A 23,133-nucleotide genomic window follows, 5' to 3' on the forward strand; every position below is an offset into this window, starting at 1 on the left:
GTTATCTTATGTGTATAATTATCGATCATTTACAAAATTGCTTTCATTGTGTTTTTGAACAGCGGCAAAAATTCATATTGAACAACAATCCTTTTTACTATCTGTTTACTTATGAGTTCGGTTTCTTTATTTGCGATATATTTGAAATCGATACGTCAGTTAAGGAATTGTCTCTTATACATATTACTGAAGATACAGCCATGTATGACAAAAAGCTCTCTAGCTTTCAATATGGCGTGTTCTAAATAATAATAAAAATACATGTACGCATTATTAGCTTAATTTAAGTGCATTTAACGTAACACAATTCATCTAGAAGCAGACTGAAATAAAACAAATGTATCTTAATAAGTCGTCTACAGCTCAAACGAGGACAAGCGAGAGAGATGCGTACCACAAGTACGGCTCGCGTGTGACGTTAGAGGCGAACTGGGACAAGAGACGTGAAGTAACGCAGTGTAAAGAGAAAAAAACTGTTGGATTACACAGGCATCGCTCGACATTTCTAAAACTGTGTTAAAAAGGTAGCAGCGGTCCTGTGATATGGGTCAGCAAGTTCACTTAGGTAACCGGTGACCCAAGCAGCTGAATAATTTATACGCTGGTGTGTAGTTCAGGGATATAACAGCTTAACACAGGAGTGCTTAATTCTTGAGGATTACCAATCGTTCACGTGGACACACCGAACACCTATAAACATAGTGTCGGGAAATGAAGAATTACAATAAGAAAAGGTAAACGTTATTTTTATTTACCGCTAGATCGAGATCTAATCTAGTAGAACTATAATCTAGATCAAGAGGTCTAGTCTAGAACCTCCGTTACACTGAGCCAATCACAACATTCCACCCAAAACAAATCAACACTGACCTAGAACATCTAGATCTAGTGATCTATTTTTGTGTGTTAAGGCTACAGCTTGGCTCGTTATGCACAAGGCCTATTATTGTGTTTAGATTAAATTAGCATAGCCACAGATGTTGCATTGTCCTAAAAATCGATTTAAACAACAAAAAAAAAAAAGTAGTGAACTATTATTTTATCAGTCTTAGTTTTCTTTAAATTAGCAGTGTAACTTACGCAGACTGTAGTGATAGAATCAGATTAAAAAAGAAAACACTAATTAAAATTAATCATCATTGCGTGTTGTAACAAATTAAATAATACTAATTTACTAATTTTTTTGTTTTAAATAGCAAAGTAAATGTCAATGTACACACACATAGGCCTATAACTATATATATATATATATATATATATATATATATATATATATATATATATATATATATAAAATTTGCAGTGCGTAGTAGTAGTAGTAATTGCAATTGCATTTTAGAACTGTTTAATAGAATGCACAACAGTCCTCTTTTACACAACAATCCCTTCCCCACCCACACACCCCTCCCCACCCTCTTCCCCCACCCACACAATAGCCCCTTTCTCCACTCACACGACAACCCTTTCTCCCTCTCACACATTACCCCAACCTCCCCCAACTACCCCTTCTCTCCCCCTCTCCGAGACACTAAGTACAGTCGGCGATGTCCTTGCTGGTACATTCAGACCTGTGATATCCGAAAGTTGAAGAGGAATTAGATCTAGTTTTAAACGGTGCTTGTACAATGCAATGAACAATGAAGATTATGTTAAGCCGTCATTAAATAAACGGATTCATTGATGGCACACTCGGTTACCCTCCCCTCCCTCACACACACACCTCCCGCCCTCCCTCAGATACCCCCCTCCCGCCCTCACACACCCACACCCCTTCTCCAAGGTGCGTGATGCAAGCCCAAATTTAAAAAAAAAAAAACTTACATGATACTCTTATGTTGAGACAATGCATTTTTAGTTATGTAAAATAGGGGCGATTCTACACTTGGTAAGTTAAACAAACTAGTATATAGATATATATTTATGTATATAATTTAATATTTAATGTACAATGTAATAGTAATAAACAGAGTTTCTTCCATGCATCTCTTCGCCCCCCCCCCGAAAATGTTGACCGCCCCCCCCCACCCCCCCCCCCCCGAAAATTTCAAGTGCCCCCCCCCCCCCCCCCCCCCCGGAGAAAAAAGTCTGGAGGAAACACTGGTAGTAAATGGAGCTTTGGAATACGACCATCGATTTTTTATGTAAAAAAATTACTGTAAAAAGAATTTATTTTCATTTATAGTGCATTATTGTTTTGTACTTGCTATTTTGTTCTACTTTTCAGTGATTAGATGTTCTAAGGATATAAACCTCTACGAGTAAGTTGATAATTTTCAAAAACAATTATTATATTTATAATTTTTATGGCATCCGACAATTATTGTTGAGATGAAAAAAAACCTGTGTTTCTGTAAATTTTGCCTTCATAGTAGTCGTAAAAAACAACCTAACTTGTGCCGAAAATACTTTTTGTGTTAAAGGCTACATTTCTATTTATCTACACGGAACGTAAATGTTAACCTGAAGATTCACTTTGATTTGCCGTGGCTGCACAGACACAACGTATTCTGTAAACCCCGATTTGTACATAAAACGTTGCCGGTAAATATTTTTAATAAGGGGTCGACCATAAATGACACCACACGTAATCTTGTGACGGGGTGTGATGGGGGGAAGGGGGGGGGGGTCAAAAGGTGTGACGCATTTTAAAAAACAATGTTAGTAAACGAATTTTAGGGGTCATCCATAAATGACGTCACGCTTTTTTTGACGATTTTTACCTCCCCCCCCCCCTCCCCTCCGTCACACTTCGTCACAAAAAGCCAGACCCCCCCCCTAAAATGACGTCACACCTCAACCTACAACCCCCCTCAAAATTGCAATTGAATTTTTTTAAAACATTGATATTTTTCCAAAATCTTGTCTAAACTATTACAATTTATTAAAGCAGTTATCTAAAACGCGAAATAACGTCTAAAATTCGTTTTCTAACATTGCTTTTTTATAATGCAAAAATGTGACGTCGCAACATCTGACCCCCCCTCCCCCTCATCACACATCGTCACAAAATTACGGACCCCCCTCCCCCCTACGAGTGTCAATTTAAATTGACCCCACTCCCTCCCTTGCACCCTAAACGTGGTGACGTCTTAAATAGACGACCTCTTATTAATCCATGGTCGGTTTCCATATCCGTGAAAATATCCGTCAGTGCTCATCTGACTGATTGAGTATCGCCACTACCTAATGTAATAATCTCCCCTTGTGTTACTAATTATATTAATTAATTTTTTTTTAAACGGGAGTGATCTCGCATAAGCTTTATAGAATTTATCTATCCTAATATATAAATCCCCACGTTCGCACTCCTCTCTCTCTGTCCGCAAAATATTTTCGCCGGACATCACGTCAGAATCGGCAGCAATATAATATATATGGATACCTTTATACGGACTTTTGTTTAAATAATATTTTAGATGTTTTAAATGTATAGCCACAATTTTATTTAAAGAAGAAAAATAAAAAAAATAAAGGCGTATTCGAATGTAGAGAAACAGTATTATTTATGCAACCGGAAAAGTGTATAAACTTGGGACAAGAACGCATTTAACAATGACGTCGCTTATTGTTTAGACTAAATAAAAAAAGAGCACAAAACTGATGACGTCATCTTCCGAGTTTAGAATTTTAAAAAATGAACTATTTCATTCAAATATGATTTAGAGCTATGTACGCTATGAAATGTAGACTACACAATACGATATTCTCGGCCTAAACTTAAAAAAAGTATTTTATCTATTTGGATTCTAGATCTAGAGATTCTAGATATTGATCTAGATCTAGAGATTCTATATCATCTAGATCTAGAGATTCTAGATCATATAGATCTAGAGATTCTAGATCTAGATCTAGATGATCTATAAAGCTAAGTTGTCGGGTGCCCGATAGGGCACTTCCCGGCGCCGCAGGCGCTTCAAATTTGGCAGGATCTTGCCTTGGGGCGACAGAACACGGGGGTCGGTTGGCCGAAAAGTCTACGATGAGGGGGTCAAAACTGACCTCGACTGACCGGCGCCTTATATGGGCGAATTAATTAAGCATTCAAATTCTCAATGTTTTCGAAAGCCTAAGCGAAGCTTGGCAGCATGCCTAGTCTAATATATAAAGTTCAATTCTGTATGTGATCGCGGGCAAACCGAGGATTTCAAAGAAATATAAGAAAAAATAATAAAGTGCTCATCGTCTAAATTCATGTTTTAAAAAAATAATATTGAAGGTGTTCTAAAACAATTTTCATTTTTCAAACTTTAAGTAATAATTGTAGGCATGTCCGTCAAACAAAATTAAAGAAAATGTATCATCCTTCACAAAAATTGCAATTGTGTCTTAAAATTATTTACATTTAGTCCTTTAGCACTCATTACGCCCCTTGACAAATTAGGAAAACACAATTACTTCTCTTTAAAAAACCAATCCATGGGGGGGGGGGGGGGGAATAATTTACCTTTTATTACTTTGTTTTGGTGTTGGGAAAAATTTTATATAAATCTTTGTTTGTTTAGCTATGGAATTGGCTAATTTAAGATAAAATTTAATTTGAAAGTTACTAGACTTAGATATAGATCTACATTGGGCCTATGCGCGTAAATCAATTTGCATAAGGAGACTCAAAGTATTAAACTATACACTTAAAAACAATCGTGACGTCACGAGTCTAAATAGCTAAGTTGTTAGTGTTATAAGCTTTCATGCGGGTGGCACGGGTTCTAGACACATCACGTCAATGTTAAAAAAAAATTCAAGTATTTTTATTTTTTAGATGTGAATGATAAAGGTTCCTATCTGAACTTGACGGGATACAGGGCAGGTGAAGTAGAGTACATCTGTTTCTTTGTCCTAAGCACATGAAGGGATAGTGTGGTCAGAGACATGCTCGACCGGAATAGTTTTTTTAAACGATAAAAACATGTTGTCTGAGACTTTGCGGGACACTGGGCAGGTGAAGTAGAGTTGAGTATGTAACCTGTGATGTCAGTATATGAAAGGATAATGTGGTCAGACCAATGCTCAGCCGAAATCGCCGTTTTTAAAAGATAAAAAAAAAACTTTTTTGAATGTGGGGTCTGGTTTTTTTGTGACGATAAGTGATAGACGTGATGTTTTTTATGGATGACCCCCGAAACCAACAGTTACCCAATGGATGACGGGTAGTCTAGTCTACGTTAAAGGCAGGAGAGGGTTAAAATTGAATTTAAAAAATTGTCACAAACCTATATACAGACATTGCGACCTAAATAGATCTAGAATTGTTTACTATAGCCTAAGCGTAGGATTCTCTGACGGCTGGAACATTCGATCTATAAAAGTAGTGCTAGATAACTCATCCTAATAATTGTACTTTTGAGCCTTTGATTAACGGTGTCAGATGACTAGCCGTGTCAAATGCCGCATTTAAATATTGAACATCTGTAGCTTCACCAAGCACTCCATTGACAGGAGATCGTGTTAGATACAGTAAAGCCTGGTTTCATTTTTTTTTAATTACCATAAAACATCGTTTAGCGCTGATGATACTGAAATCCGTAAAGCTTATTTAACAAACTATTTACTCATTTTTACATTTTCGTTTAGAGAAATTATTTCAGTTAGGTAAACAAAATTTCATACTTAGGTATTATTTTATTTTCTTGATTCCTTCAAATTCTCAGAGATTTCCTGTTACCGAAATTAGTAGTTTACGTATTTCGGAATTCTAAAAAAAATATCACTTCTATAGGTCTGACTTGTTTCAAACTTTTCAAGTATGCCAAGACTCGATGACAATCCACTGTGACACAAAATGTGGCCAAATTATATGTTTAATTCATTAATTTAAAAACAATTAAAATTTCATTTATAAAGTACTAATATTCCTCTCAATTATGCAGACACTGTTAACGTTCATTTGGTGCGCAATTCTTTTTTCTTCTCGATTCTATTCTAGTTATAAATATAAGTATTTAAAAAATTAATAAGTTTCTTTTGTCGGATTGCACTGTAAGTGCCATCCTACTTTGTTATATAAGAATATACGAGAAAGTATCAGGAAGATCACTCCAATTTTATTAGTTTCCCTTGTACAGAGTAAAGAGGAAGTTTTGTATTCGTGCACAAAAAGGCCTTACACTACGGTAAAATTAGAATGCAACCTGACGTTAAAACTGGTGATAATAACTGTCGTATAATACTAATAGGCCTACTACTCGAACAATCTATTCATTAGAAAAAACAAGTTATTTAAAAAGTCTAGTGACAATTTTAGCGCAATTTCCTTATGTTATCTAAAAATAGCTCTGTCGTAGCGTAAATCAAGAGCAGGGTTAGTAAAACCATTGGTTAGTTATTAAAACGTTTTTTATTAATTTTTTTTTCAGTATTTTACATGTTTTATTTACAATAGAGTTACATGACTAAAAACCATTGCGCGCCTAGCTACTGAACGTGATGACGCAGCCAGTGAACGTGATGGCGCAGCTATTGAACGTGATGACGCGTGTGGTGTGGTTGGAAAAAATGCCTACTAATTTGGTCCAAATTTTAATTAATTCAAAAAAATTTTTGTGACCGAACGAAAGGATATTTTTGAAAACTTTCTTCTGCAATATTGTTCTAAATTATGGCAGGAATCGATTGGTACATGTTTCAAGTCGCTAAGTGGTCTGGTTGCCGAGATATGGGCCAAAAACGGCTTTTTTCGAGGTTTTTTGGCTTTTCCGGGAAATCCATGAAAGAAACCCGGAATTTTTGTGGCCTATGTTCATCCTCGTAACTTGCTTAACATAATTGCTTTTGGAACTAGTCATCGATATTGCTTCGTTGAGGAGGAGATACGACTTAAAGCTGCGGACACACATCCATCCATCCATCCATCCATTCATACATTCATACATCCAGAAATGACGGGTTAATAAACGCATTTCTCCAGAATGGAAATTGCGCTAAAAATGCGTAAAAACGTTTTAATAACGAGCTTTAATGTAATAATGCACTAAAAAGGAGAAAATAAAATATTTTCTTTAAATATATAATAATACACTACTATTTAAATAAGGGGTCGTCCATAAATGACGTCACACTCGTAGGGGGAGGGGGCGTAATTTTGTGACGGTGAGTGATAAGGGGGAGGGGGGTTCAGATGGTGTGACGTCACACTTTTACATTATAAAAAATCAAGTTATAAATCGAGTTTTAGCCGTTTTTTTTCGCGTTTTAGAAATTTGTTTTTATAAATTGGAATTGGAGTTGATTAAAACACTCTATGTTGACTCATCATATTTTAAGAAAAAATCAACTGCAATTTTGAGGGGGTGGGGGGGGGGGAGGTTGTAGGCTGAGGTGTGACGTCATTTTAAGGGGGGGGGGGGGGCTCGGGGTAACTACTAACAAAGCATAATTGAGTTGATGAACCGCTTCGTCTACAGCTCCTATGAGCGCCCAAATGCTTTTCTGCAACTGTTGTAGTGGGAAGGAGTGGTCTAGCGGTCGAGAGCTGGACTGCTAACCCGTAAGTCTCGAGTTCTAATCCGGGTTCAAGTCAGTAGACCGTCCCTGAGTCCACCCAACTCTGATGGGTACCTAACTCACGTTAGGGAAAGTAACGGCGGCTAAACAAGACCACATAGACCGACATAGACCGTCCGGTTTGAAAGGGAAACTTTATTTTACTTAAACTGTTGTAACAGCTGGCAAGAGAGCTTTCAAATTCTCAGCAGACGGCCAGCGTCAATGTGGATATAATACATTGTCAATTATAGTTCACGTGTTTATGTATCAATGAACACTAATAGACCACATCCGGGTGTGTAACAGTGGGGGCGGGAGGGGGGGGGGGGGGGTAACTAGGCGAGTACAGTGACACCTACTTTTAGCTTTTAAAAATTCAATAAAAACTTTTTAAATAACAAGCTTTTATATACTTTTGCTCTTAAAAGGAGAAAATAAATGTATTTCTTTAAATATATGATAATAAACCACTATGTAAATAATTAAAAAGAAAAGCATGATTTATAATAAGTTATAATAGTCCTATTTCCTGTTAGTTGCAATGTGTTTGCACGTTATACGTTGACTGAATGTAAACATATTGTTTTTATCAGGACGATGTTGAGGCGACAGGCTTCTGGCTTTGTGCCGCAGTAAAAAATAATTGTAAAATATAAAGTTGTACTTTGTTGTTCGATTAATAAAACAAACTGCTATGTATTAATTTTATCTTACAGCATGTAGCAGAAACACAGATATGCCTCACGGCGCCATTCCATTTCCTTTTGGGGACTGTCGTATCTGCAACGACAAGGCCACTGGGTTCCACTATGGAGTGGCTACATGTGAAGGATGCAAAGTAAGTAAAAGTTGTAAATATTGAGGTCCTCATAATGTAAAGTTAGTCATATAAGTTGTAAATATCGAGGTCCTCACAATGTAAAGTTGGTCATATAAGTTGTAAATATTGAGGTCCTCATAATGTAAAGTTAGTCATATAAGTTGTAAATATTGAGGTCCTCATAATGTAAAGTCGGTCATATAAAAGTTGTAAATATGGAGGTCCTCACAATGTAAAGTTAGTTATATAAGTTGTAAATATGGAGATCCTCACAATGTAAAGTTATTCATATAAGTTGTAAATATGGAGGTCCTCATAATTTAAAGTTGGTCATATAAAAGTTGCAAATATGGAGGTCCTCATAATGTAAAGTTGATCATATAAGTTGTAAATATCGAGGTCCTCATAATGTAAAGTTGATCATATAAGTTGTAAATATCGAGGTCCTCATAATGTAAAGTTGATCATATAAGTTGTAAATATCGAGGTCCTCATAATGTAAAGTTGATCATATAAGTTGTAAATATCGAGGTCCTCATAATGTAAAGTTGATCATATAAGTTGTAAATATCGAGGTCCTCATAATGTAAAGTTGATCATATAAGTTGTAAATATCGAGGTCCCCATAATGTAAAGTTGATCATATAAGTTGTAAATATCGAGGTCCCCATAATGTAAAGTTGATCATATAAGTTGTAAATATCGAGGTCCTCATAATGTAAAGTAGTCCGAAGTATTTTGAGTACCAGTGGGTCATCTTGTGTGGACAATGGAGATAATTTTAAAACTGTGTTTCTCCCCCTTCTAATCTATGGAATAAACAAATACGTGGTCTGTATTTGGAATACATCGTTGTCTTGTGAACTGATTTCTTTTTTTTTAAAGGCAGTTCTCGTTCGATGATTACAGTCTGTAGAAATTTAACATGCATAAAGCCTACTTCTTTATGCAGAATTACTGTATGCCTACTAATTTAGATACACACAAAAAAGTGTAATCAATAAGGAAATCGATGAATAACTTTTGACTAGTAGGACTTGTACACTTTTAACTGATGAGTTAAAAATTAACTCATCAAGATCTATTGATTTTTTATAGCAACTGTAAAGCCGCTACACATATAAAACTTAAATCCTCTTCTGTTGGTGAATATTGATTATAGGCTCAAATTTTTCTTTATAATGCATAGGCACAGGGGCGTAGCGAGGGGGGGGGGGGCGGGGGGTGCGGACCGCACCGGGTGACACCATTTAGGGGGGTGACACCAAGGCAAAAAATAGCAAAATATAAAGAGAAAAACTCGAGGGGGGGGGGGTGCAAATCGAAAGTTTGAGGGGGGGGGTGCAAATCGAAAACTCGAGGGGGGGGGGTGCAAATCGAAAATTTGAAAGTTTGTCCCTGGGAAGGGTCTCTATGCCTCTGGGGGGGTGACACCATTAAGTGCCGCACCGGGTGACACCCGACCTCGCTACGCCACTGCATAGGCATAACTTTAGTGATAACACCACTTTTATATTAGACGCGTCTTTATTGAGAAGATTACTTATTTTATATATATATATATATATATATGTGTGTGTGTGTGTGTGTGTATGTGTATCCTAATATATAAAAGGCCATGTGCGCTCTTCTCTCTCTCTTTCCGCAAAATATTTTCGCCGGACATCACGTCAGAATCGGCAGCGATATATGGATACCTTTATACGGACTTTTGTTGAAAATAATATGTTAGATGTTTTAAATGCATAACCACAATTTTATTTAAAGAAGAAAAATAAAAATTAAAGGCGTATTCGAATGTAGAGAAACAGTATTATTTATGCAACCGGAAAAGCATTTATAGATGTGAAAAAGAACGCATAAAACTGTGACATCACTAATGTTTATACATTAACTAATGACGTCATCTGCCGTGTTTACAATAAAAAGAAATGAACTATTTCATTCAAATTTGATTTAGATCTACGTACGCTATGAAATGTATACAATACAATTTTTCCGGCCTAAACTCATAAAATTTATTTTATTTATTTGGATTCTAGATCTAGAGATTCTAGATCTAGAATAAATCTAAATCTACGCAATAACTAGACGTAGACGCTAAGATCTAGATTTAGACTCTAACTTTTCTAAAAATCTATTCCAAAAATAAATTTCTATATTAGGACTAAACTATTTCAAGACTTATTTATTTTATACAAAATCTTTGTTTGGAACTGGCTAATTTGAGATAAAAAAAATTAATTTGAAAGAATAGGCATATTTGCGTAAGTTAAGATTTTAAAATACGTGTTTCATTCTCCGTATAGTATAAGGTACCTAAATAGCGGAGATGTTAGTGTACTAAAAACCACGCAGGTGGTGCGGGTTCGAGACACCAAGTCAACTTGGTTAATGTATTTTTTTTATTATGCTCGGGCTAAACTTTAAAAAAAAATTCTATCAGGATTCTAGATCTAGATCTAGATTGTCGGGTGTCCGATAGGGCACTTCCCGGCGCCGCAGGCGCTTCAAATTTGGCAGGATCTTGCCTTGGGGCGACAGAACACGGGGGCCGGTGGCCGAAAAGTCTACGATGAGGGGGTCAAAACTGACCTCGAGTGACCGGTGCCTTATATGAGCTATAAATCGAAAAAAAATGTCCACGGAGGAACCTCTTCATAACTCTTGAGGTCGTAGACCGACCCTCGGGCGAATTAATTAAGCATTCAAATTCTCAATGTTTTCGAAAGCCTAAGCGAAGCTGGGCAGCATGCCTAGTGTAAATGTAAGGGGTAGATGGGTTGATTACCCATACAGAGAGCTGAGAGAGTGGTGATGGTTTTTTTCTCTTAATACAAGGCGGCTTACCAGACCTGAGCAAACTAATTATTCACACTAACACAACCTTGATATTAAACTAAAAATAAAACTTATTAACACATAGTTCAATACATTTATTTACATTCATTAGACCTCACAAAGGTTTATGTATTAAAAGAAACTATTTTACTTAAGAATAAACAATAGAGTACCAGCCAACATATATGTGTGTGTATATATATATATATATATATATATATATATATATATATATATATATATATATATATATATATATATATATATATATATATATATACATACATGTAGGTCTATCTTTAACCATTTAATGCCTGAATTATTTTTCAAGCGTGTAAAAATCATTAATGTAGCTGATTTTCTTTTATCGTACCAACACTGAATGCTGAATTTAAGGTATATCATTTTTTTACTTTCTCGTATATGCGAAGTATAGAGAAAGTCTTGTAATCGTTTTACACATCACTGATACGGAAAAACATAATTTTGCAATCTTGTCCGTATGTCTGCATGTCTGTCTGTGTGTCTGTGTGTAAACACGATAACTTGAGTACCGTTACAGCTAGGTTGATGAAATTTCATATATAAGTATTTTATCAAAATCGTAGATCCTGATCAACTTTTGAGCGATTTCCGATAACCGGAAGTGGTACTTTTTCTACTTTGAATTTTTCAAAAGCCTATAACTTTAGTACTATTTCAGATAGATAAATGAAGTTTCACATGTAAGTAAAAGATCTAATTCTCTACCTTCTTTCAAATTTTGAGTAATTTCCGTACTAAAGTACTAATTTACGCTCTTTCCGATTTCTCAAAAAACGCATGTAAATTTAAAAAGTATTAATAATATTGCGCACTATTATGCACATTTTGTTTTGGCGTTCGCTTGTTGCGCAATTCTTTTTTCTACGAGATTCTATTCTATTTTTAAAAGTTTAAGTAATTAAAAATCATGTCTATATTCCGAGTTATATAAGAATATTCGAGAAAGTTTAGGGGAGATCACTCCCGGTTTATTTAACTGAACTTATTTTCGATGCTAATTAGGTTATGACCGGTTATGTCGTTATGTAGCGACATCAAAAACTATTGGACAAAACAGCAATTTAGAAAATTAAGTCTGATTGAGTCATTCTGCTATGTTAGTGGCATGAATTACTTTAAATATTCTTACACAAACGTTACAATATCAGAAACTAAACATACGGACATATCATCATCTATATACGATCTTTAGCGAGAAGTTCACAGATTATATAACCTCTCCCTGATGGAAAAAAGTTAAACATAACAACAAAAAAAAAGCAATAGATAAATATTTAATGGGCCACATTAGCAAAAGGAAAGCGTGTTTTCTGCTCGTTAAGTAAGGGAATGTGTGATTGTCCGTTAAAAAGGGAATATGGATTGTATGTTAAAGAGAATGCGTGTTGTCCGTTAAATAAAGGGAATGCGTGGTTACTTTGGCAGAGTAAATAAATGATTGGTTAAACAAAGAAAATATGTGTATGTCGACCAAGAGACAGATGTTTCCTATAAAATTATTTAATTGATCACAATTTAGATCTTTTACCATCGCATCCTAAGAGCAGTTATTATATGCCAATATAATCCTTGATCTATTCGAGTGAGATCGGTAAATTTATGTGCATCAAACGTGTCGCCGACTTGTATACGGGACGATATTTCATATTGATTTAGGTTAACTAATTTTTTTCGTCATTTCTAAATAAATTGAACAAAGTTTGAGGAAAGGTGGAAAGTTTCAGCGTTATTTTTGGGTTCGTGCTTGCTATGTTTCAACGCATTACAAATAAAGCGGGAGTGATCTCTCTTGAACTTTCTGGTATATTAAATGTTCTAAATCGAAATAGAATCGCATAGAAAAAAGAATTGCGCACCAAATGAACGTAAACAATGTGTGTATGATAAAGCAGACAATTAGTGCTTTATAAAGGAAACACTCATTACTTTATAAAAATTAATTAAACATTTGATTCATACAAATGTTAGTTCACAGAAAGATGGAAATCGAGTAGGCCAATTGACAGACGTGAAACGTTTTGAAGAAATCCGTCCAGTAGAAATCACTCAACATTTTTGAAAATCAAGAGAATAGCATCTTTTACGTATGTTTAAAATTTCGTCCACCTAACTGAAACGTTACTGAAGATCAGAGGCGTCGCGGGGGTGCAGGGGGTGTGAGCCTAAACGGATGACACTATTGGGGGGGGGGGGGTGACACCAAGGCAAAAATTGCAAATTATATAGAAAAAAAATGCTTTTTGAAGCTCAAAAGCCTCTTTAAGTACACATCGACAGTCCCGACAAAAAGAAGACGGGATACACCATGACGTGAGCTTGCGAACTGTAGAGAAACCAATGCTACACCCAGCTGTATTAATAACCGACTATAGATAAACTTTGTTAGTTTCAAATGTGCACACTTTAGAGCTCTCACACGGGAAAGGAGGGGAGGGGTAACACCAATTGCAAAATTTACAGAGGATAAAAGGTATACGAGAAGGTAAAAAGGTGGAAAGAGAAAGAGTTGATCAAGTTCGTCTAACTTGTAATTATCTTCATGCTCAGTTTTATTGGCCAGCTTTCACACAGTGCTGTTCTGTATTGCCCCTGCTTTAAATGTAGCTTTCTGATGTAGCTACAAGCTCTGCCGGATAAATTAAGTTCGTGACCTGGGCCCTCTATGTTTTAGATTCATCTATGACTGGGTGCTCTATATGCCATAGATGGCAGTGCCCGCCCGTGAGTTGATACGCCACCGTTTCAATAGTAGTAATGTGTCATTTGTTGAATAGCGAAGCAGCAATACTTCAGAAGACGCTGTTTAGCAACTGTGTAGGCTTCGTTGTTTTTTCCTGACACACTCCGTCACCTTGCTCTCGTCACATGATTTCTGTCACCAAAATGGTTCCCTTGACGCACTGTCGTGCTGAAAGGGCGCCATTTTAAAAGACCACACATGGCGACTATGTATGTTAAAGAGAAGATGTGGCATGTTCCACACGCTATTTGGTTAAGTTTCCCGAACTGTGAAGTAGCCCTTAAAACAAATTTGACTTCTTTCTTTCTGAGTTTTTTTTTGTTTTTACTGCCGGACAAATGCTGAGTTTCGATTAAGCTACGAAGAAATGTGTTCTGCAGTATTATTCCATAATATTATAAAGTCCACTTATAAATATTACTAATATTTATCACTTAGTGTGCAAGTGGTGTATTTTTAATGTAATTATTTATGAAGTTTAACCATATATTTTTACCTTAAGAGCTATTTTTCTACCTTATGCGTGTTCAGTAATGTCTACTATCTGATGTGCAATCAGTTTTTTCACAAAGCGGATTTCACTTACAAATTGAATTTTTAATTTGTCGCGTAGAAAGGCTCGGGACGTGAATCGATGGAAAGCATCCATTGCATTGTCTGCTGTAAATAATCAATTTCCAACAACTAGTTGTGTCATACTGCAGTGTTGTGTCTGTTTTATGCGACGTCTATACAAACAAAGGGATTTATTTAGATCTAACTCGTTAGGAACAATAACAATGAATTCATTCATAGAGGATGTACGGCAACCATTTACCAGCTAAAATTTATATTATATATATATATATATATATATATATATATATATATATATATATATATATATATATATATATATATATATATATATATATATATAAGCGAAAAACAGATCCGATTCTCAAATGTGTACTTTTATGGTCAATTTTCGTCAATTTTCAAACTAACAAATATGAACATGTTAAAATATAGGCCTATCTATTTTATTGTTGAATTAAAAAAAAAAATAATTATAAGCACTAGGCATTTACATAACATTCAAAATGTCGGTTAAGAACACTCGCTCAAATGAAATTTTTTTTAGTAAAAAGAATTCTATCAACCAATTTTTACTATAGCTGCAGCATTTCCATGGCTGATTATAATAGTTTAGTACTTAAAACATAAATTAAAAGTTACGACCTGTCCCTGACCTAATTTAAATAGAGTAGATCAAGGTGAAGCAGGTGTTTGAAAAGAGTAATACAGTTACATTAGAATTGGTAATCAACGGAATGAATGTATTCTAGTATAGCTTCATACACAATGTCAAATACACCGTTTACAAATTACGCTAGATCTAGATGCAAAAGCCTAACCTACTCACGTTTTTTTACATTTTACATGTGAGTAGGGACAGATCCTAACCCAGTCCAGAGGCGTAGCGAGGGGGGGGGGGGACGACGACATATTTCAGACGCTGTGTACCTTACCTCTCGATTATAAAGGCTTTTTTACCCACTATTTCTCAGAAAGAGTAAGAGATTATTATTTTTTAAATTGTTGGTGCTGTAAGCTGTAGACCGAATATTTTAATGTGGCTGTCTAGCTATCAACGACTATATGAGTTCGCGTAAATTCGGCTAACGAACATGACGTCATTATGTTATTTCCACTCAACTTTACGTTACACGTGTTTGGGTCATCTATAAATGACGTGATGCTTTTTTGACGATTTTACCTCTCCCCCCTCAGTCACATATAGTCACAAAAAGGCAGACCCCCCTCAAAATTGCAGTTGATTTTTTTTAAAACATCGATATTTTTCCAAAATCTTGTCTGAACTCTGTCAAAATATAGTATTTTAATTAATTCCTATTACAATTTATTAAAACAGTTTTCTAAAACGCGAAATAACGTCTAAAATTCGTTTTCTAACATTGCTTTTTTTATAATGCAAAAGTGTGACGTCGCACCATCTGAACCCTCCCCCCCCCTCATCACACACCGTCACAAAATTACGGACCCCCCTCCTACGAGTGTGACGCCATTTATAGACGACCCCCTTAGGCTTTGACACAAAATAATGATGTATGTTTACTATGATTTTGTTACAATTATTTGAAATGTTTAAAAATAAACTTGAAATACCATGAATTCAGAAAATTGCCGCGGTCAGTGCCCCCCCCCCCCCCCCCCCGTTTGTAAAAAAAAATCTTCTTAGGCGGACTGAATACAGCTTACGATACATTTAACACAAGAACTGCCCATTCTATAATTATATAATCTACATTTTATGTGCAGTTTTTTAAATATTTCAAATTTAGGTCTAAGTATTTTGTTGTTAAATTATACACGTGGACGTCCACATTGACACTACCCCCCCCCCCTCCACCAACATGCGTCCACAAAAGTCGATATATGATGGTGCGTCGTTTTACTTTTTCGTATAAGGAGTTTAGAAGTATTGTAATCGTGCAAAAACTAAATCGGTATTTTAACATTATTTCGACGTATTTTGGAAAACAGTGTGTGTGTGTGTTTGCGTGCGTGTAAACACGATAACTTTATTATCGTTTCATTTAAGGGGGAAGGCTCCGGTAAAAAAAAAATTTTTAATACTCGTTAGAAAACAGTTATTTCTTTACAACTTTATTAAGATACATCCGCATATGCATTTCCACTAAAAAAAATTGGTGAAAAAATCTTGGTAACTATGACAACGGCGGCCATCTTGAAAAATTAACCCCTTCGTAGGTTTCCCACCATTCATAAAATATTACATTTTAAGCCCAATAAATAATGAATTCATAATATTCTTCCATATTTTGGGGCACTCTGCTAAAAATTTTAAGTGCATATCTTCAAACTAATTTTGTATGAATCTTCAAAATTTGTGTCCGTTCAAAACACTTAATTTTGGGGCATTAAAACTAGTGTTTTTAATGGACCCACAATTTGAAAATTCATAAAAAATTCGTTTGAATCTTAATAAAGCTATAAAGAAATAACTGTTTTCTAACGAGTATTAAAAAAGTTTTTTTACCGGAGCCTTCCCCCTTGAATGAACACAATTTCATATATAACATCTTATAGTTTTATTTTGAGCGATTTCCGTTAGTCGTTGATTACTTAATCTTTTTCCGGTTTCCCAAAATCCAATAACTTAAAGACTGTTTCAGACAAAATATCACATAATAGTATTAAATAACCTAATACGTAGGCAGTTGCGGATTATAGGGGTTATCTGGATTAGAGGGCAGCAGTCAGGGGCCCCCGATTGTAAGTTCCAGCTATTTAGGCCTTAAAATAGTAAATGTTATTTTCCCACACATTTGTTTCTATAGTCTAAAAGAATGTTTGAATGTTTATTGTTTAAATTAAAACTTATTTTATTTACCAAACAAATGTGAGGAAATATGCGTGGTTCCACGTGAAAAAAATTTCAAAATCCCCTCCCTCTCCCCTACTAGTCCGCCTATCTGCACCATGAAAAAAAAACATTACATTATTTAAAAGGTAAGAAGTATGTTTTGAACGGGTTTGAAAGGTCAAATACTAAGATAGATCTAGAAAGTTTGTTTTTATGTACCAAATCCATAAGAATTAAAACTGAGCTCAGACAACGAGAGCAACAAGGACATGGTAAGATTTATCTTAAGAGTATTGGAAAATTATGTTGTGTAAGGTATTAGCTTGTTAACAGTAGTGGATTAAAATGTAAAGTTAAAGGGGTTGGGGGCTAATTCTCAAGGGACCAATTCTCAGTTTTCAACAATAATAGAAATAATTGGCATATTTTTAAAAAAAAAGTTTTTTTAGCAATCGAAACTGATGTTTAAATGTTCAAACCATCACATTATTTTTTCCACAAAATTATGATCCCCCCACCCCCAATGAAAATATATTGATGTTGTTGTACTTTAGCCTGATGTAAACGCATTAGCTTTTCAATGCCAATTCATGTCAGACAATGTTTAATTTTAAGTTGTCTCTCCCTGAAGTAATGAAACATGTATTGTTGCTTGGAAATAACATGTTTAGATTGACCTCGCTTATAAAACACAACCAGTTAGTAAATTACATTAGACTAGGGATTGTCAGATTTGCATGTATTAAGTGGAGTGATCACACACACATATATAATACAAAAGTGACATACCGATTGTAATCCATCTATTGGATCCAGACCAGTAGCGCTGTAACTCTTATACCGCATTTACACTTACGACATGTATACTATACATTTCCAGAACACAAAGCCCGCCAAAATTTATTTTCATCTGGAACAATTTTCTCCACAGAACATGTATACTTTAGCATTCACACTTTCAGAACATGTTATAGAACATTTTATAAAACAAGCGTGACCTTGGACATGGAGCGTCTACAATTAAAATAAAATTAAAATAAAGAGTAATCAAAGTAAAAAAAAACGTAGATAGTGGGCACACAGCTTTATTTTAAAAAAAAAGGAAAATGGTGTAGCCACGGTGCTTGCGATTCAACAATGAATAATCTAAAAATTAGAGAACATGCAAGATTTTATAAATTTTATTGGAGTGCCAGCAACTGGAGCTAGACAGTTTTTATAAATATAATGCCGTGTATAATAGCACGGGTCGTAGACATTACCCACCTGTTATTACCCCTCCCTCCCATCCCGCAGTATAATCACCCCTTCCCACTTCAACCCCATGGTAGCCATTTCCCCAGCTTCTTTAATTGCTTGTCCTTCAGAAACAGCTTCCAATAAACAGAGCTAAATATTTGTTTGCTGAAAGTAAAGGCCCGATTTCTCCGAAAAATTCCATCTGCCAAGTTCATTAAACGTATTGAGATCGTATTATAACTATACTAAGTCTATTATTAAGAATTAAAGTAGATCTAGTTTTTATAGTAGGGCCTATGACACCCCCCCCCCCCCAGGCATCTCTTCCGGGGGGGGGGGGCTAAGCCCCCTACCCGGAAGAAAGTATACCCCCCCCCCCCCACCCGAACGAAATGGTAACCGCCCCCCGAAAATAATTTAAAAAATAATAAGTAATTATAAAAATGTAAATTTTAGTAGTGCCTAGAGAAGTTATTAATTATGAAATCGTATGCTCAAAAACTCAAAGTCAGTAGAATCTATATTTAATTTTACAATCAGCTGAGACCTAGGATGCGCTTATTACTTTTGACGTGTTTTCGCTCAGTGAGCGAAGACAAAAACTTGACCCAGAATATAAAAAGGGGCGTGGTTTTGTGCCCTGCGACTCAGAAGATGTTCCATATACCCGTAACATGTTTAGTATACACTTTAGTAGGTCAAGTCTAGTATACATGTCATAAGTGAAAACTGCGGTGTGACATGTTACAAAACTACTAAAGGTAACAACGTATGAGGAGAAATTTTCAAATTTCACCAAGGAAAAAATATAGACTACATGTTTTCTTTATTAAACAATAGTAGATTAGTTTATTGTATAACATTTGATAGATTATGGCAAAAGTAATACATTATAGCTTTCATCAAGTTAGTTATTTCTAAAATGCAAGTTGTTTTTACTTTCTCGTATATACGAAGTATAGAGAAAAAAAATCGAGATTTTTACAAATCTCGACGTTTTAACGTTTTACACCTCACTGATACGGAAAAAAATAATTTTGCAATCTTGTCCGTATATCTGTGTGTGTGTGTGTGTTTGTCTGTCTGTGTGTAAACACGATAACTTGAGTACCGATACAGCTAGGTTGATGAAATTTCATATATAAGTATTTTATCAAAATCGTAGATCCGTATCAACTTTTGAGCGATTTCCGATAACCGGAAGTGGTATTTTTTTCTACTTTGAATTTTTCAAAAGCCTATAACTTGAATACTATTTAGGATAGATAAATGAAATTTCACATGTAAGTAAAAGATCTAAATCTCTACCTTCTGTCAAATTTTGAGTAATTTCCGTTGACCGGAAGTACTAATTTACGCTATTTCCGATTTCTCAAAAAATGTATGTAAATTTATAAAGTACTAATAATATTGCGCACTATTATGCAGATTTTGTTTTGGCGTTCGCTTGGTGCGCAATTCTATTTTCTACGAGATTCTATTCTATTTTTAAAAGTTTAAGTAATTAAAAATCATGTCTATATTCCAAGTTATATAAGAATATTCGAGAAAGTTTAGGGGAGATCACTCCCGGTTTATTTATTTTTTGTGACAGTTGAAGCTTGTTTAAAAATGGTATTTTTAAAATTCCAGAAAATTTGCATTATCAATGGGTTGCCAACACTTATGAGCATTGCAAATTATATTTTAGACCCACCGATATAGAGGACCTACATCATAACCAGAATTAGAAATAGTTGTCAGTAATTTGTTTGTAAATGGGGGCGGGGGCGTTAAATTGACAGTTGCCTCTGATGCTGGAATGGGTTGCTATGCCTCTGGTCTCACATTGTCACACCACTCTCACCAGGAATGTAATGCCATTTACAATTTAAAGATAACTGCTTGACTAAATTTTAAGTTCTATAGAATTTTTTGTTAAGCATATCATAAGTTGAAATATTATGTTGCAGGGATTCTTTAAGAGAAGCATTCCTAAGGGAGACAAGTACACCTGTTTCTTTGGAGGCCACTGTAATATTACACCCTTCAATAGAAACAGGTGCAAAGCTTGCAGGTTCAAGCGCTGTTTGGATAATGGCATGGCCATTGATGGTAAATTTTATACTGCTGAATATTTTATGATTAGGCCTATAGATATTAATCTATACCATATTTAAAAAGTAACAACTTTTTTAAAGCCAACATTTAGGCCATTGTTTTGTTACATGCCTAATTGTTTTTATACTTTTTGTTTATTAAAAGACTGGTCAGTTTGTAAATACAAGAGCAACACCTAATTTTTTTTTATATTTTTCATGTTAAAGAAGACAGTAAAAAAAATTGAAATTTAGCATATATTAAAACTTGTATCCACTAATCTACTATAAAATGCATTGCCTAAGCAAATAATTTGAACAATTCAAAGAAGAACATTTTGAAATTTTAAAACATTTGACATATTTTTAAATAAAAATACTTATAAATTTATAACTTTTCATTATTGAACTATCAAGTTGACTTGATCTTTTTTTTTAAGCTGTTAAAATGGGAAGGATTCCGAAAGTGGAAAAAGAAAGAGCATTACTAGAAACCAGAATGCAGTCGCAAGCAAGTGGTTCAATGGATGTGGAGACAGATGACCAATCTCCTAGTGATGTGTGGATAGCTTCACATGAGAGAGATCAACCAAATCATTCTGTCAGCTCCTTTAACAAAGAAAAAATGTGTATTCCTAATCCTTCTACTTTGTTCTCCTTTGAAAAGAAAAAAAATCACTTTTCCCAAGATTCAGCTAACTACAGTGGATTAAAACAAAGTAAAAGCATGTATTCTTGGATGACAAATTCTGAAACTGGTATTTCAGGGCCAATAGACAATCAGCCTGTGCAAGCTGGATCTAATGAATGTATATCTTCTAAAAATATTGACCCAGCCTTGAATCTGACATCATATACCACATATAGAAAAAGTTCTCAACATAACACTTTGTCATCTTTTAACTCTAAAACCACTTCAAGAAGCCATTCACATGGTCATTTACTTCATCAGCCTTTACCCTTCACTCAGTTTACCAATCCAGTAGTGCAGCACACACACATGCCATCACATGCCCTACACCCTTCACACAGCACAAGTCATCAGGCACCAACAACCAATCAATCTTTACAAAACAACCTTACATATCCACTTGAGCCACCACTTTTGCTGAAGTACCCAGTAAAAACAGAACCTCCAAGCTTTCAGCATACGTTGGACAGAGAAACTGTGAGTTGTGATAATCCTTTTGCTCAGTCAACCACCAGCACAATCTGCCATTCTAGAGCATCACAAGTGATAGACTCATTTGAACAGTTCCAGAACTTAACACCAACGTGGCCAGAAAACCATAATGGATTTGTACCTGTACAAGTAAAAAATGAAATTATTCCAGATCAGAACAACATCTACAAAGTTCAAGAGAAAAAAATAAAACTGAATGTCAGTGATGTCACACCACTGACAAAGGAAATGTGTAAAAGAACTTCATACAGTCCAGATGTAATTAAGGTTTTGTTGGATCAAGTTGGAGGGGAGAAAATACGAGCTATGAAACATCAAATCATGAGCACAGTAGCTCAGTATGTAGGCAGGGAAGAATATGAAGCAGCTAAACAATTACTCAAACCCTACACAGATATTCCTGAAAAAAACAAGGAGGATCATCTGTGTATAGTTAAACAAACAGGAGGAAATGAGGCCCAGGCTTTATTTCAACCACCTTTGCCAACCAAATCTGGTTTGATTAAAAACTCCTCTCAAAAAACTTTACAGTTGCCATTAACTTCTCAGCATCCCTCATCTTCATATGATCAGTATTTAGTTCCTGATGTTTCAAATTCTAGCATAGAATTTGATGCTGAAACATACTTCAACCAGCATGTTCTAGATCAGACAAATAGCTTGGATTTCTCACTGAGCATCAACTCACATTCTCAAATTGGATCTATCTGCCAAGAAAACTCTAAACAATTTGAACTGACTAGTGATGATTTAAATAATTTAGAGTCGTTGGTTACCAACACATCTACTGAAACAGATCAGCACTTCCCACAAGAGAACAAAGCTACTGTAGATTCTAATACTTCCCAAAAGGTCTGTAAAGTCTTATGTATAGTAGTTAATTTAACCTGTTCACTTAATTAATAACAATAGGGTGGTCCTTATTTTAAAAAATAAATTTTTCAATAAGGCACCCCACTTTGGTTCCATTCTGTGAAAAAAAAATTCAGTTCAAATATTTTTCAGATCAGATTATATTTAAGAGTCACTACCTGAGCCAGAAGGTTCATCGATTTTTTTAGATCAGCATAAATTTAGACAAATATATCAATATATATATATATATATATATATATATATATATATATATATATATATATATATATATATATATATATATATATATATATTAAGCAATGACTGTGTGGGTGTCTGTCTGTCTGTCTTTTATGCATTACTACACCTTTCATCAGTGATCGCCATGAAACTTTGGGAAGTTATTGAGAATACTCTTGGGAAGGCTTATCTGTGGAGTTAGTGAGAATACTCCCAAGA

General features: G+C 35.0%; 1 protein-coding gene across 1 annotated transcript in view; it reads left to right on the forward strand.

Annotated features, from left to right (window-relative positions):
* The first annotated feature begins 463 nt into the window (after positions 1-463).
* LOC131948857 (uncharacterized) overlaps positions 464-23,133 on the forward strand; it is a 36,312-nt gene continuing 13,642 nt past the window's right edge. The window contains exons 1-5 of the mRNA XM_059310558.1: positions 464-734; positions 2,225-2,258; positions 8,199-8,320; positions 20,511-20,652; positions 21,077-22,671. Coding sequence (XP_059166541.1) covers positions 8,219-8,320; positions 20,511-20,652; positions 21,077-22,671 — 1,839 coding nt within the window. The 5' untranslated portion in view covers positions 464-734; positions 2,225-2,258; positions 8,199-8,218. The remainder of the gene's footprint in view (positions 735-2,224; positions 2,259-8,198; positions 8,321-20,510; positions 20,653-21,076; positions 22,672-23,133) is intronic.

The sequence above is a fragment of the Physella acuta genome, unplaced genomic scaffold, assembly GCF_028476545.2.
Source record: "Physella acuta isolate Inbredline_101_S28 unplaced genomic scaffold, ASM2847654v3 ptg000662l, whole genome shotgun sequence".
NCBI classification, from domain to species: domain Eukaryota; kingdom Metazoa; phylum Mollusca; class Gastropoda; family Physidae; genus Physella; species Physella acuta.